The sequence below is a fragment of the Melozone crissalis genome, unplaced genomic scaffold (assembly GCF_028551555.1).
Source record: "Melozone crissalis strain CALT ecotype California unplaced genomic scaffold, PUWL_Pcris_2 ptg000061l_1, whole genome shotgun sequence".
In the NCBI taxonomy this organism is placed as follows: Eukaryota; Metazoa; Chordata; class Aves; order Passeriformes; family Passerellidae; genus Melozone; species Melozone crissalis.
The window spans coordinates 17292448-17308908 of NW_026535839.1; the positions used below are offsets into that span (position 1 = coordinate 17292448).

Below are 16461 nucleotides of genomic sequence, written 5' to 3' on the forward strand. Positions count from 1 at the left end.
CACTTCCATGTCCTCGATGGTCTCCTCCTCCTCTACTTCCATGTCCTCAACAGGAGAGGACATGGAAGTAGAGGGGGAGTCCACCTCCATCATCTCATCCTCTTCCAGCCCCTGGTCCACATCCATCGCCTCCACGGTGTCTCTGTCAGTCTGCAAGGGGCAGCACAATCTCCCAGTGGGCTTCCTGTCCCACCCCATCCATTCCCACATGGCTGCAGCCTGCCCAAGCCGGGTGCCCCCTGCCTGGCATGGCACTGTACCTCCATGGGCACAGCAGAGCACATTGTGCTGGGATTGGCGCTCCAGATCAGGCGTCAGGAAAAGCCCAGGCAGCAGCAGCACCTCAGCGCTGAGGGTCAGAGCGCAGGGTGAGCAGCAACTGACCCTTGGCAGCCGTTGCAGTGTGTGCTGTGCTCATTTCCAGGTCCTGGACGTTCCACCTGGAACCCTCTCGGAGCTGTGATGTCACTGAAGATTCAGGGGTGCTGTGCAGTGGGAGATGGGGATGGCAGAATGATCCAATCCTTGAATGGTTTGGCTTGGAAGGGACCCTGAAGATGATGTGGTTCCAAGCTGAGCAAGCTCCCAGCAGAGCAGGTTGCTGCGGCCCCTGTCCCAGCTGGCCTTGGATGTTGCTGGGGATGGGGCATCCACAGCCTCTCTGCCCTGGTCCCTGTGTCAGGGACAAGCACCCTGAGAGTAAAGAACTTCTTCCCATCATCAAATCTCTTCCAGCTCTTGCGGTTTAATCCCATTCCTCCTTGTCCTGTCACTAAAGTTCCTGACCAAGGGTCCTCTCCTATTTCTCTGTAGTCCCTTCCCTCACTGGAACGGCGCTGAGGTCTCCTGGGACTCTCTGTACAATGTTCATAAGCTGAAATCTGCAAGTTGGAGCTTGTAGGCCCTCTGCAGTTATACAGTGGCGCTGGGGTGGTTCCTCAATTGCAACACGAAAGTCTGAGGTATTAATTCATCAGCTGTTTTTATTGTGGTGGGATCTGAGAATTTGGGTCAGCAGAGCCCTATATTGTCAGGGGGAGGTGTCTGTGAGCCTGACACAGAATCCAGCACTCAGACTAATCTTTTCTTGAGTATGGTAGGTTTTTTCATTCCTTTCCTTCTGCCCTTAGCCATTGCTAGAATGTCACAGTGAAAATAGAATTGAGGCCGTTTTTCACTCATTACATGTTCTTGTTTGTTTTGTTTCTTCTGCAAGGCTGGGCAAGTTTGATCTCGATGCAAATTCATTCACATCTGAGGAGCTTAAAAAGGCCTTGGCTAAAATGAAGGAAAGTGAGAAGGCAGAAAGGAAGGTGAGTTTCCCATTTCTAAAGCAATGCACATTGCAGGGATCTGAAAACACCCTATTACACTCTGCTGAAACACAACGGTTAAAATGATTGCTTGGAAAACACTGTGCAAACTAATTTTGTGGTGAATATGGACCTGAAATACCTTTTTTAACCTGTTAGTGATATTGTTCCCTGACTTTTCTGTACGACTCGAAGGTTCTGTGAGTGGTTTGGGTTGGATAGGACCTTAAAGCTGATCCAGTCCCACCCTGCCATGGGCAGGGACACCTTCCACTATCTCAGGTTGCTCCAAGCCCCATTCAAGCTGGCCTTCAACACTTCCAGGGATCCAGGGGCAGCCACAGCTGCTCTGAACAAGTTTATCTGTTTCACTGCAGCTGAATTCACAAAAATGTCTGCAGACCCCAAAGGGAACTGGATTGCAGCTGACGGTATTTACAGAGGGTATTTCCCTTTACTCTCCTTGCTTTGGGTTTCCAACCTTGTGCTCTGGATAGCAAAACCCAAGTGGCCATGGTGAAGCAGGGGCTGACGTTTCCTTACACAAGCTCCAAGTTGTCCATTTAGTTACAAAACAACCCACAACCCGAAGTAAATAGGTAGGAAGATGTGTGACTCATCAGGTACATCAGAGCCTCTTTCCCTTCTCCCCCTCAGCAGTATTTCTTTAACCCTCGCTCCTCCTGCTGCCTTGGTCTTGGCTCACTCAAACAAAAACTGAAAGAGGAGTCAAGGCTCTAAAGTTCTGGTGTCACAGAAAGACTTTTTCTTCCCTTATGTGGCAGCACGGCATGATTTCATTTGCTGGAGATTATTTCCATAGCAGCATTGCTGATTGATTGCAGGGCTGCTGAAAAGGGCTGCTGGAAATGAGGATCATTGAAATGCAAAAATTAGTGATACTCTATTAGGTGAAAATAAGCCATATTTTAAAACCCCCTGTTAGAATAGCTTTTGTCCCAGCAACTGGGCTAAAAGCAGCTACATCTAATGGACCTAAAGTATTCCATTTGCAGTCACTCCTGCAGAGAGCAAATCCATCCCTGAAGGCTCAGTGTCAGAGGAAATGGAGTTACACCGAGCCTCTGTGTGCTCCGGCAGAGGCAGCTCGGGGAGGGATGGGTTGCGTGTGGTACCTCTGGTAATTTATCATTCCATTGACACAGCTTTCACCTCCGTTGCTCACTTGGTTTTCCTCCAGCCCTCTCTGATCCCTCATGGGGAGCAGGACAGTGCAAGCCCTCCAGCTGAGGCTCACTCCGCATACAAACACATCTTGGCATTTGTGACAAATGCCTTCCAAAAGGGGTTTTCTGCCTTTCTCCTGTCCTCGGGGCAGCCCAGCTCCAGCATGGCCTCTCTGCTGCTTCTGCCCCCTGCAGCAGCAGGCTCTGTCCCCAGTGCCACCAGTGCTGATGTTCCTGCACCTCTGGGGTTCTCTGAGATCTCTGACAGAGCCTTTCCTCCTCACCACATGTTTTGTGTCAGCTCTCTGTTCAGGGCAGCCCTTGGGGTGCTGTTACTGCGAGGGAGATGAGCTCAGGACAGGCTGTGTGCTGGCCAAGCCCCATGGCACAGCACGTCAGCTGCCCCCAGCTTATCACTGCTCCTTCTGCCCTCCCTTTCTGACAGCTTCTGTCCTCGCAGCTCTCCCTAGGAGATAGACCCTTCCAGGAATTTGCTCAACGCTTGGAAAGGCAAAAGCATCTTTGTCTGTGTCTGAGAACTCATTGGAGTCACTGGGCACTTTGGGCTGGATGGGACCTCTGGAGCTCTCCAGCCTCATGTCCAGTTCCAGAGAGGTTCAGCTGTAAGATCAGGGAGGTGCCTCAGGGCTTTTTGCAGCCAGGTTTTGAGAAGATCCACTTGCAGGCAAGCAGAGAACAGCAGTACTGCTGCCTGTGGGCTTGATGTTGAATTGGATGGAAATGGGATGTAGAAATAGTGCACAAATGCTGTAGAGATGTAGAAGTGGTGCACAGAGCTCTACTGTTCTCTCATATTGTGGGTATATCACAGCTAACTGGGTTCCTGGGCTTCTCAGAAGGACCCTGCCCCTGCACCTCTGATGTAGAGCAATAAATCCATTGGCACAGACAGCCCGGTTCCCTTTGTGAATGTTGGGGCTGGCATTCCTTTCTGTGTCTGTCTTGTCTCTCTTCATCTCCTATCTTGTTATCTCACATCTGGTTTTTCCTCCTTTTGTTTTCAAGGCCAGAGAGGAAGAGGTGAGGAAGAAGTTCCGGCCCATAGAGCAGCTGAAGGAGGAGTTTGAAAAGCTGAACATGAAGATAGAAACAGATTATGAAATTATGGTTAAATTAATCAGCAAATTCAACAGCTCTGCCTCCACGCTGGATGAGAAAGTCGCGGCGCTTTATGATCTCGAATATTATGTTCACCAGGTAACAAGAATGCCTCAGTAACTACCGTGTAAAATCCAGGGGATACGGTGTCATAAACGGGGCTTTATTTTTCTTATCAGTATCAGGTAATACAAATTGCTTAATTACCATAATCCTGGGGCAATAACAGACAGCAGAGGACTAGTGCAGGCTTATTTTATATCCAGGTTGGAATTAATCATCGCTTGTGCCAGGAGCCAGCAGTATCCTGGTGGTTGCCTGATTTGTTGTCTGTTCTCAGGCTGGTTTTCTTATCCTCTCTTTTTCCTCTTTTATCTCCTTAATGTTACAAAATGGGGTTTTAGCTGCCATTTTTGGGTAAGTAGAGTGGTGGTTGCTCAGAAAATAATTATTTTCTCTCTGCTTCCATGGAAAGCTGCCATGGTTGATGGTAGCTGCCCTTATATCAGTTCACAGAGAACGTCTTTGTACCAGGGAAGGTGACAGCCACCCAAAACCCCCTATTTTGTCTTGGTGTGAGTAAGCAGTGGCAAGCAGAGCCTCGCTGTGCTAATTAGCTCTGTGTGAGGGTGAACATATTTCCTGGCATCTCGCTTCCTCGGGTTTGTGCTCACACTTTTCCCCCCTCTCTCTGATCTCTCTTGCTCTGCTTTCAGCTCACACATTCCTACCTCCCCTTGGATGCAGCTGCAGGCACAGAGCTCTGCTCCCCTGGGCTTGGTGCCTGCCTTGGTGCCACCCCTGGGAGGGTGTCTGGGCATCCAGCCTCTGCTCTGCCGTGTGGGAAGGGACTTGGCTTCTCCCTCCCCAGTGACTGGGGAGAGTCTGGAGTGCACTGGGAGAGTTTCCAATGGCACTTTGTCATTTCAAAGGGTGAATAGGACAACTCTTGGGAGGTGCCAGTGCAAGCCCTTTCACTGGAACAGCACTTGTTGAACGAAATGTGGTATTGGGAGGCAGGTAGCTGAAGTGTTGCTGCTGTGAGAGAGAGAGTCCATGTGCCAGCTGATACAAGTGTTATTTCCAGGGCTCTTTGTCTTGAATTTCCACTCTGAATTGTCATTGTGGGCATGCAGAGGCTTCCTTGGTGTTTGTTCTCCCTGCTTTTGTGTCACTGACGGCATCTGTGTGACTCAGAGAATAACTGTGAACAATGGGCACCCAAAGAGCTTCATATTTGTACTCAGGGCTAATCTTGCCTGATTAAGGGTGCCAGAGCATCAGGCCATTGTGCTAAAAAGCAACCCCCAAATGCCCTGGCATGCCTTGAATTCCAGCATAGCGATCTGGACTATTCCAGCAGAAAATCCCTGCAGCACAGGATGGGGCAAACAATTTCAGAATGGCAGAGGAGCAGGGACTGGAGCATCAAAGGGAAACACATGCAGCATCAAAGGGGTCAGAGAGGGGGAATGGCAGGAGGCTGGCAGGAGCACAGGGGCTCCTTTGTGTGCCGATCACAGCGCTGCTCTGTGCCCACACTGCCGGGGCAGATGGCTGGGCAGCACCTTCTCGTCAGGCAGGAAGCTGATAAGAAATATGACTTGTCTCTAAGCCAGCATGGCTTTTCCTCCTCTTTCTTCTTCCAGTCAGTTGAATGCATCCAGAGCATTATCTCTGCTTGGGACTGACTTTAGCAGCAGTGGCTTAATGTAATTACTGAACAGCAGCCAAAGGACGCTGGTGCCGCATAACTCTGGAAGGGCTGAACTGCCAGGACTCCTCTGCAGCGAGTCACAGCCCTGCTGTGGGAGCAGGGGATCCTTGCAGGTGTGGGTGGCCCAGGACAGATGTAGGGCCACTTTGCAGGTCCCACCTTCCCCAGCCTCCATCAGAGCAGTACCATGCCGTGCCGTGGCTTTTCAGAACTGTCCAGCTCCCGGCCATCCTGCTGCTGTCTCCGGGACACGGGATGCCCTGTGGAGTGGAAAATGCCATGCCCTGGAGGGCGTGCAAGCAAAGGCTGCTCCCTGCTCTGTGCCATGGTCACCCTGGAGCAGTGGGTGCTGGGCAGCTCGTGCCTCGGAGCGTGCTGTGGGAGCCATGGCTGGTGCCCAGCCCGGGGAGATGCTCTCTCCTGCCTTTGAAGAGTCAGCCCAAGGGCTCTGCCTTTGCTCAGCTTTTGGTTGCCAGCTCTGGTTTGCTTCTCCTCAGCCACGATTCAGCTTGGCATGTTCGGGAGCCCGTCTTGGAGAAGGAGTAGGAAGGTTTGGCTTGCTGGGTTATCTGTAACGCATAAAACCCAAATGCAAATGTGAAGAGGGCAGAGCATAACTCATAAACAGCATTCACGGTGCTTGCACAGCAGTGTGTGGAGCCAAGACCCGTTCTCAGGCATTGCAGGCTCTTTCTCTCAATTATTTACTCTGCTTATCTTCCCCTCTCCTCTGCTCTGACATGCTACACCATCTCTCTCTGCTAATTTCCTCTCCATCGTGTGCAGTTGACATGCTGCTTTCCCTCGCTCTTGTTTTCTAACATTTTCTCTCTCACCTTCCCTCCCTATTTTCTTTCTCCTCCAATTCAAACCTGCTCCCTGAATAACTGCTGTCATATTTGCTCTTCTCCCATCCCTCCCCTCGCCTGCTTTGCCTGTGTACTTTACTCAAGAGCTCTTTTGATCTTTGGTTTTTCTTCTGTGCTGATTTCAGTGGACTGAAGTGAGGTAGAAGCTGCTGCCTTGCAGCATCCACTGCTCCCCAGAGAGGTTAATACCTTCAAGTTGTTAAGTTTGGGGATTTTGTTAGTTTTAGAACTGGAGCTCTCACAACAGACTCTGGTTAAAAAAGATAAACACATCTTCAGAATAAGCTTTACAGCACAACAGCACAATTTACATTCTGCTGTTGTGGTGTCTCACTGATGCTGGGGCAGCACAAAGGACTCTGGTGTTGTTGAGGTTACAGCAGGGGATGGTTTTACCACACCAGCTGCTGGATGCAAATTCCTGCCTGTCCATACATTCCCTCTCATGCAGAAGTCAATGTCTGCTTCCAGCACTAAACCAGTTTTTACAGAGGCTGAGTAATAAAAGGACCCACTGGCAGCTGAAATTGGGTTGCTGCATAGATTTCTTTGTAGATAAAGATGGGTCTGCAGAAAAGTGAGAGCTCTGGCAGGCCTGGTTTATAGGGACAGTTTAAAGAACAGCATCTGAAAGGATACAAAAGCTGCTGCAAATCCTGAATCAGCCCCAGCAGACCTGCACAGAGCAGCTTTGCAGAGGGACAGGTGGGTATTGTCCCACTGGGGAGCAGAGATGAGCTGGAGCTCCCCAGGTCCTGCTTTGGTTGGTAACAACAGACCTGTAGGACACAAAGCTTCTTCTTCTCCTGGGTACCTGAAATATCTGACTTAGGGCCAATTTTGATGAAGGTACATGGTTGAGATAAATATAACACTGAGCATGAAGTCATTGACTAGAAGAGGGTCCCACATGCCCTGCATGGCTTGTGGTCCTGTCCCACCTCATCAGGGGGTCGGCTTGCCCTGCTGATAACTCATTTTTATATTCTGTTTCCATCAGCCAATGATTGCTGTTGTGTCCCTGTCTTTCAGAGAGATATGTCAAATTTCTAAACCTGATTTTTCTGTGCAGGCAGAAACTGATTTTTCTGTGCAGGCAGTTCTGAGCATTCATCAGATCCTCTTTTAAACTGAAAAAAAAAATCATTGAATACCAAAATGCATCGATTTGACTTTGGACTGAATTTTGTACTTGAAGTAGTTTGTGCTGTTTCTCTAAATTTTGTCTGTGAGCACTCAGAGCCTTTTCTGATTTCCTCTCCAAGAGCAGATGCCCGCTGGGACTGTGCCTGGCTAGCCCCTGATCCACTTAGAGCCAGAGGCTGATGAATTTCCACTAATGTGCAAAGTTTTCCCTACTGGCAGTTAATCCATTATTGTTTGCTTAGAAAAGTCATTGTGGGGCTGCTCCCTGGGGAAGCTCCTGGATGACCCCTCCAAGCTGGGACTGGCTTTTTCCTTCCTTGTCCATGGGAAGTTGTTGATGGAACTCATGGAGAACTCCCAGAACTGCCCATGCTACTCGCTCCCATGCCCCCTTTGCACCCTGTTGGCGCTGACAGGCTCCTAAACATCCCTGACTCCTGGTGCTACAATTACAGCATCAATTAATTAACTTCATTTGCAAAACATGCAATTCCCTGGATCCCTAGTAAAGGCTTGCTCAGGGGAGAGCAAAGAGCTGGAGTTTTTTGACATCAGCAGATATATCGAGTTTTTGACACTACCTGAATTGCCAAAATACGTGTCAAGAGCAGTTTTGATAGCTATAATCAAAGTATTTGAGTTTCCAGTGATGCCTTCTGAGTGTGACAATGTCCTCCCACAAGGACACTGTGCCTGGGCAGCTGTGACATCTCTGCTCATGGGCAGGGCTGTGCTGAGCTCAGCCACAGCCATTCCCTCGGAATTTTTAATTCCTTGTAAAACTCCCTGCTGGTCAGAGCAGGAGGGAAGGGATGCTGTGGGTGTGAAGGGAGGTGTTCTCCAGGGGCTGGGGCTTTGTGCTGATGGAAGCTGCTCTCTCCCAGGTGGACAATGCCAAGGATTTCCTGTCCATGGGTGGGCTCCAGCTGGTGATCGAGGGGCTGAACAGCAGCGAGGCCTCGCTGAAGGAACACGCTGCCTTTGTCCTGGGAGCTGCCCTGTCCAGGTGAGACCTGCCCTCACCTGGGCTCTGTGCCTCTCTCCACCTCCCTTGGTTTATTTCTGATAGCAGAGACCAAAAGCTGTGTTGTGACACACCACAAAACTGTCTTGTCTCCTTCCTCGCCCTTGCAACACCCATTTCCCCTTCTCCTCAGTGTGTCCTTATCTTGCTCATTGGACACATCCAGAAGTAATGTGGTGTCAAATCTACGATTGTTTCTTGGTTTCCCTGGGCTCCAGGGACTGTTTCTACAAAGTCCAAGGAAGGAATAATTCTCCTTCTGTCCCACTGACAGCTCTCTCTGGGGGAAGATGTAACAGAGGGTACAGTTACAAGCACCCCAGTGAGCACCTTTGTCCTTCCTCATCCTTGCTCCTGGGCTGCCTCAGGATGGCAAGGGGCTGATTTGAGCAGCTCCCGTGGTCTTCAGAGAGAGATTTGGGCCCCATGAACACGTGCCTCTGACATCAAAGGCATGTTGATGAGATGTGGGGTCAGGAATAAGGGTCAGCAGCCAGAATGCAGAGGAGACTGACCTGCAGAATGTTTGAGGTTCAGGGGAAGGAGCCTGCTCTGCCTCATGCTGGGGCATCCTGTGCAGTGCTGACTGCAGGAGGTATCCTGTGGGCTCCATGGGTTTTCCTGGTGCCTCTTTTTTTATTTATGGGTTTGGGGGCTTTGCAGGGGATGTGTTGCTTATTCAGAGGTGCAGAGGCTTTAGAAATGCATTGGATGGACTCAAATTCAGGATCAGAAGTGCAGAGTGAAAATTGAAGGTCAGGACTGTTTTATCTGCATATTTCTACACCTAAAAATACAGTCACCTTCTCCAGCATCATAAATTATTTATGGCTTAGTCTAACACATGGTGCACAGACCTGCATTTACTTGGCAATCTCATATGCAATGCAGTTGGCCCTCAGTGTGTGTGGAGTGATGGGCCTCGTGGACAGGAGCAGGTACCCAGGTTTATACCAGGGAAGGATCCAGCTTCTAGTCTGAAACAGAGCCTGATTTAGGGATGACAGGAAGATACATGAGAAACAAAACCTGCTCTTCATATTCTGGTGTATCTTTGTCTCTGAAACAATACCAGAGTGGTTTGCTCAGGTTCTTTATGTAGACTCTTTCTGCATACAGAGAAGATCATGCGGAGGATCTGGAAACATTTGCAGGTAACTTATGAAATGACAGGGGATGCTAAAGAGCTTCTTTCCAGATGTACCTGCCATGACATGGCCAGGACTCCAAAAATTCATTGTCTCATGGTGCCTGACAGTGTAGCAGTGGCCACGAGAGTCACACTTTTGTGCAGTGTTTCTTACTCAAGTGCAAAAATCTTCTTTGGAGAGAGCCTCTCATCTGATATGACAACATTAAACTGCTGCTTTGCAAACTTGTGGACCTTTTTTCTTTGAAGGACATTCTGGCAGATGGTAATTTGGAGTGGTTTGGATGATACATGGTCTGAGAGCTCTGCTCCAAAATGTGAGGGATATTATGCCTTGGTTTGAGTTTGCTTTTTCTCCCCTTGCTGTGCTTAAGCTTTCTCAGTAGACACCTACATGCCAACTTGTCTGCTGTGTGCTCACTTGTTTAATTCGTTTGTTCATACATTTTCTCAGCTTACTCCATGCTCTAGTTAAACTGTTGGGGGCATTTCAGGTACTTCACACAGCATTTTGTATTTTTCTGAGGGCTTGTTTTTTATTTCCTTCCCTCATGATTGCTCCTGAGAGCCTTAGAGAGGTGGTAGGGCTTTCCAGTAAATTCCCAGAGGTGTCACAGCTCGCTGGGCTGCAGGGACACGATCTGCTCTGTGCTTGTGTGCCTGGGGCTGGTGTCAGATCCTCTGCTGGATGCTGAGCCTGGCAAGAGGCAATGGTCTGCTGCTCACCAAATGGGTCTGTGGCCACCTCCCAGGTCTCTTCAGCCAGGCTGGCTCAGGCCAGTGGTTTCAAGCCAGGCAAACATTCCCAGAGGGAAATCTGGGCATGATGAGAGCAGCTCCAGAGCCTGGCACAGGAGGTCAGTAACTCCTGGCACAGCTCAGTCTGGAAGAGGGAGTTTGGCCTTGACTGTAGACAAGTGTTTAACACAGGAGGAAACCACTGGAGACAGAGTGATTCCAGACATGCCTGGGACACATCCAGAACTTTTCAGCTCTCAGAAATACCCAGATCTTCTCCAGATTTGCACTGTCCTTAACTCTGCTCAGGTAGTCAAGCAGGTAAGGGATGGAACAAACAGCTGCAGCCCCCAGGTCCTGCCTGCACATGGCCCTGCCAGGACCTGGCTCAGAGCTCTGGCTGTGTTGGAAGCCCATTGGAACAAAAAGGTTTTCCAGGGGATCAGCATCTTGAGCCAACAGGCCAGGGGGCTGGCCAAGACTTGGATCAGCAAAGGCAGCAGGAGGAGAAGGCACAACAGGGCCAGCTCAGGATTTCCCCTTCCTGATATTATCGCTCCTATTTATTTGGCTTAAAGCAGACTTGAAAAACAGCCATAGCACAGCATGACTGGGACCTCAGGGCACAGGGTCCCAGGTCCAGCTGCCAGGGTCTGACCTCCTGGCATCCATCTGCCTCTGGGAGCCTCTGCCATAGGAGAGGCAGATATCTTCACTTGACAGGGAGGAAATCAAGGTTTCATCTCATGTTTCTCTTATATGTCCTTCACTTCAGGCATTTGGGTTTTAATTGCTGAGTCTGTGACCAAATCAAACATCATTCCATCTGGTGGAGTTCTCTGAGCAGTGCCCTTATTGCAAGTCTAAAACCTCATCACACTCTTACTGTTTTTAAGCCTTTAACAAAATGTTTTTCCATTCAGCAGTTTGCAAAAGTAAACTTCATTTGAACAATCCTCAAGTGCTCTGATTGCAAATAAAAGTTAAATGCACTAACAAAAGTAATTGCTAGGCATGTGGGGTTGTACATTTAGGTATCCATAATTCACTAAACAGTATATGCCAATACACAGCATTATCTGGATTTCCAGTGATTGCATTAGCATAAAAGCATGTTAGAATTTATCCTGTGGTACTAACATTTAAATATATATAAGTATGAAATATTAAGATCCAGCATTTTGGAGGCAAGTGAAACTACTGTCTGTAAAATGTTCCTGCATATTTTGAAGGTACACTCCAGTATCTTCGCATGACAATCAGCATTCACACCATTGGGTCCAAACATTACAAAAATGTCAATGTTTTATGCAAAGAGGAGCTATATTAAGCTAAAAAAGATTGCTGATGAGAGAAGTGTCTTCTGATGTCCTCTGAGCTATTTACAGGCAGCATCTCCCTTTGTTCGTGGCACAGTCAGGCCTCTGTGCAATCTGTATCTCCATGTTTCACAAGAGTGGAAATGTTAGCCAGAAAGGATTATGTGTGCGATTAAAACCTCCATTTTTGAAAATTTTACCTACAGGAAATGTTTTTCCACACCAATAATTTGAACATTTTAGTATTTTGTAATAAAAGGATTTTTGTAATCCGTTTAGAAGGGGAATAATAATTTATGTTGAATGACTTCTTGAAGCTTTATCCCAAACGCTCCCTGTGTACTTAGGGATGAGTTGGAGGTGAGGATGGAGAGAAGTTAAGCTGTAGGACCTTCAAGGCAAAGGGAAGCAGTTTGTATTTCATGGGGACAAGGCAGAAGGCTCAGAAGGTGAGATTTTGGGCTGGCCAGAGTGGGGAACTGGGAGGGCAGCCACTTGTGCAGCTGCAGTGAGAGACTCGTGGCATTTTGGCCAGACCTTCCAATGCCCACCCTGTGGGGTGGCCAGGGACAAGGATGTCCCACAGATGGTCCAAGCTGACATCTACCATGTGTCCTAGAAGGGCACAGGACAGTCCCAGCACAGCCTCTGCCCACAAGCCCAGCACTGCTGGGCTCTCACTGTTCCCTTTTGGCCCTGAGTGCTAAAATAATGTCACAGGGCTTAGTAAAGGCTAGGGAATAAACTCATCACTGGTGAGAATTGAAGCGTGATCCTGTAGCCACACACAAGAGTTTTCCATGGATTGTCTTAGCTGTTTCCCAGAGATTAAACCCCTTAAGGGATGACCATGTGCATCCTGAATACCCCATTTACTATTATTTTTATCACCAACTGTGAGGCTCGTTCAGAGCTTGCCCCACTCTGGTAAAGCCAAGAGAGGCACAAAACATGTGTTTACTTCTCAAGAGAAACCTCAGAGAAGCTCCTAGAGTGATGGGCTCTGATTCCTGCTGTTGTGCCGGGTGTCCAACAGAGCTCAGCATCATGGGGTCCACCTGGTTTTGCTTCTGCTTTTCCATTGTTTTTTCTGAGGGAAGAGGGATGTGGCAATGCTGTCTCCTTGCTCCGTCCAGCAGTCCCCTGGTGGTGCCCATTTTCCCAGAGCACAAGACTTCCCTGCTCTGTTAGAGAAGCAGCAGCCCCTCCAGGAAGCCTCTGACAAGAGGAAAGAGCTTCCACCAGATTTAAGGGGTTTGAGTTAGGTCCAGCTGTGCACTGAAACTGGTTGGTGCTTGCTTAAATAACACAGAGGCCCAAGCAATAAACCCAGGAAAAGTAAAATTAAAGACCTTGCTTCAATGCTGTCTTGTAAGAACATAAGAATTTCTGTGCAGAGAAATAAATCTGGTTAGCTTAACAAGCACTGTCCCTACCCATTTATTTCCAATCCATCTTCATCCCTTCCTCCTCCAGCTTTTCCTTTTACATCCTGCAGTATTTGCCCATCTCTTTATCCACTTTCCCTGATTCTTTCAGTGGCCCTGTTTGTCCACACCATGTGTTTGCCATCTCCCAGTTGCAGTAATTCCAGCTCCACTCTTTGACTGCTTATAATTTCTTCTTTGTAGATTGTCTCCTCTATTTTCATTCGAACTCCTGACTTGTGTGAAGTTATCAGCCTCACTGCACTTAATTTCAAATTAATTTGATTGGGTCACCTCAATTTTTTTCTGTAATGATAATGAACTCAACCTATTTAGCCTTTTCCCATTATGAATAACCTTAACAAAAACTGCAGTGCAGTATAAATGGGTGTTTCATCATTGTGGTTAATTACACAGAAGAATAAATCCCTAAACATTTTTCAGCCTCTGAAATCTAACAAGGAAGTGTAATTAACAATTAGAGAGTAAACTGCCATCCTTGTGCTCTCAGGAAGACAAGGAGGGAAAAGTCTAGAATCCAAGGTTTGCTCCTGGGTTTTTAGGGAGAAATATTTGGGGCAATGCTGATGGCTGGGAGTGGCAGGGGGTGGGGGCAGGCCCTTGTCTTGTCCCAGGTGCGTTTTCCCAGGTGCCTGTGGCTGCTGGAGAGGGGACAAGGTGGGATGGACACCTTGGCCTCAGCTGAGGGACTGGGCTTAGGCTGAGGACATTGTCCTTTCTGTAAAACAGGGGAATTCTGCAGTGAGTTCTCTAGCTTGGGCTGGTGCTGTGAGAGGACACAGAGGTAAGCAGTGGGGATGAAATGTGTGTTTGGCCTCACATCCCATGTGGGCAGTGAGCTCCCACACACTCCCCCAGCACTGGGCTCCACTGGCTTCTCCCCCTTACCCGGGGTCAGGCAGGTGGCCTTGTCCTCCTGAGTCCTTCACACAGCACTGGGTGCTCCCAGAGCCTGCAGGGTCTCCTCAGTCCACAGCTGCTGGTGCTCTGAGAGCTATGGGAGGTGTCCTGCCCTGCAAACACAGCCCCACAGAACAGCCAGTGCTGCCCAGGGCTGTGACAGGCATGGGAGCACCAGGAAGCTGCTCCAGTAGAGCTTCAGCAGGGAGGGAAAGACTCATCACAGCCAGCTCATGCATTATATAAAACATGTTGTTTCTGTCTCATCGTGTTTAGTAAATGCTCTCTGCTGAAGCCTTTGAGTTATTGTGGTGGTTTCCATTTAAAATACATGTTCAGGCTGGTTACCTAATCACTTTCTGCCAAAAAAACCAGCCCAAACTTGCTGTTTCCCAGTGCAGACATGGTTCTGTAGCTGGACACAACATGTATTCCTCTGTCTCTTCAGCCACTATTCATTCATCCTTCTTGTTCTCTACAATTCCCTGGCAGGAGGGTGGAGCCAGGCAGGGGTCGGTCTCTTCCCTCAAGTAACAAGCAGTAGGACATGAGAAAACAGCCTCAGGTTCTGCCAGGGGAGGTTTAGATTAGGGAAATTTTTTTTCACTGAAAGGATTGTGAAGTACTGGAGCAGCCCTGGAGGGGTTGAAAAGCTGCACAGATTTGGCACTTAGGGACACAGCTTAGCAGTGAACACGGTGGTGTGAGATTAATGGTTGGCCTTGATGATCTTGGATGTCTTTTCCAGCCTAAATGATTTTGTGATCCTATGTTTTTCTGTTTATCCTTTTTACTACAGCCTGTACACTCTGCTAATGCCTTCACAGGCTTCAGAAATTTTCCTCCCTAACCACCTACATTATTTTCCTGACCTGCTGTGACTTTCCCAGGTCTTGGCATGTTCTCTGCATCCCCTCCAAGCAATAGGTGTAGAGCACTCACCAAGAGGAGGCACCTGCATTTGCTCTTTGCTATGGAAGGGTGCAGATCCCATCTCCGCCTCTGTAGGTCCTGCTGCCTGCACCCTCCTAGCCCATCATGATGGTGGCTTTTGTTGGATTTCATTGTCAACTGGCAGAACTGGGCTGTCAGAGGGATGTTGGGGGACTGCCTATTCCTCTTGTAGCCTCTCTTCTGGATTTAGCCATATTTTCTTTCCCATTCCTCTCCTTGGGCTGAGGGAGAGGGCAGCAGATCTTTCACAGGAGGCAAAATAACACAAACCAGCAACTGCAGGCTCCCATGGCATCCAAGAACAGCCCTTGGCTGTCCTGACTGAAGAGGGATCAACTTCTTTTCCAGGCTGGCATCTTCCAGCCTATCTGTTCTCTTAATACAGTGCTTTGATAAGTTTTCTCTCATCTGTCTATTCATGTGCTTAAAGATTCCTTGAAACAGGTGATTATTCATCCATGCAGACAGCTCCTCAGGCCTTCCACCAGACTGCTGCCAACCTCAGCTGCTTTGAGGCTCTCCAGGTGTTTGCACGGGATGATGAGAGAAAACAACAACTTATTGGAAATTATCTCTTTCTGAAGAAACTCCTCATCACTGTTAACTACTTGCTCTTCCCTCAGGTGCTGACATTCTGTGTCTTCTGAGCTGGGTTTTGATGCCCCTTTGTTTCAGATAATCTTTTTTTCTGCTTGAAAGGAGATGTCCAGCAGAGGCCCTCAGAGCAGCCTGGCATGTTTTGGGAGGGGATGACTCCCTGGCAGCCGTGCAGCCCTCTGGGCCCTGATGCTCAGGGCAGCTGTCTGTGGCCACCTGATGTCCCAGGGGAGCTGGGCCCGTGGCAGCCCCTCCCTGAGGGCAGCTGTGTCCCCACATGGGCTGGAGGAACGCTCTCACAGCCGCTCCCCACCGAGGCTCGGCCCCTCGGTGCCACTGCAGGAGCCCTGAATAGATTTGAAAACTAATTTGCTGCTCAGAGCATCAATAGATGTACGTCACTTGTCCTTTCTGCTGCATTTAATGAGTTTCCAAGGTACTGCAGCCAGTTCCAGAAGGCTGCCATCAAAGGATCTTGGCTTCCATCAGAATCCTCGTGCCCCTCAGCGCTCTGCACTTCTCACGTCTCACATGTCTCTTATGAATTCAACACAGAGCACATCGTATAATTTCTTGCAAACATCCTTTCCAGACTGTCTCTCCTTTTTTCCTGAATGCCTTGAACACAGGGCATGAGAGAGAGGAAGGGCTCTTCCTGCAGTGAGGTGGTGTTAGCTGGAGCCCAGGCAAAATGTGGGTCATGCTAAACGTCCTGTCACTGCTGCTCCCCACGGTCATGACTCCCTCAGTTATTCCCTCCTGGGGCTCACCATAACTGTTCACTTGTGTTAATCATCCTGAAGCCGGCTTTGGGCATCCCAGCCTCAGCTGTCACCATGTGGGACAACACCTCCATGTGGGTGAGGAGGGTGCTGCCAGACTGACAGCCAGGGGACAATGGGCACAGCCCTGCAGTGGCAGTTCCAAGGGACAGATCATTAATCCGTAGCTGCATCTGCTGAGATCAATAATTAGGGCTG

At 48.9% G+C, this 16461-nt stretch overlaps 1 protein-coding gene across 2 annotated transcripts in view; it reads left to right on the top strand.

Moving 5' to 3' along the window:
• Window positions 1–16461, top strand: part of SIL1 (SIL1 nucleotide exchange factor) — a 211212-nt gene that overhangs the window by 170896 nt on the left and 23855 nt on the right. For both annotated transcript variants that reach the window (XM_054288017.1, XM_054288018.1), the window contains exons 5-7: window positions 1217–1313; window positions 3527–3718; window positions 8236–8357. In XM_054288017.1, the coding sequence (XP_054143992.1) occupies window positions 1217–1313; window positions 3527–3718; window positions 8236–8357 (411 nt within the window). The remainder of the gene's footprint in view (window positions 1–1216; window positions 1314–3526; window positions 3719–8235; window positions 8358–16461) is intronic.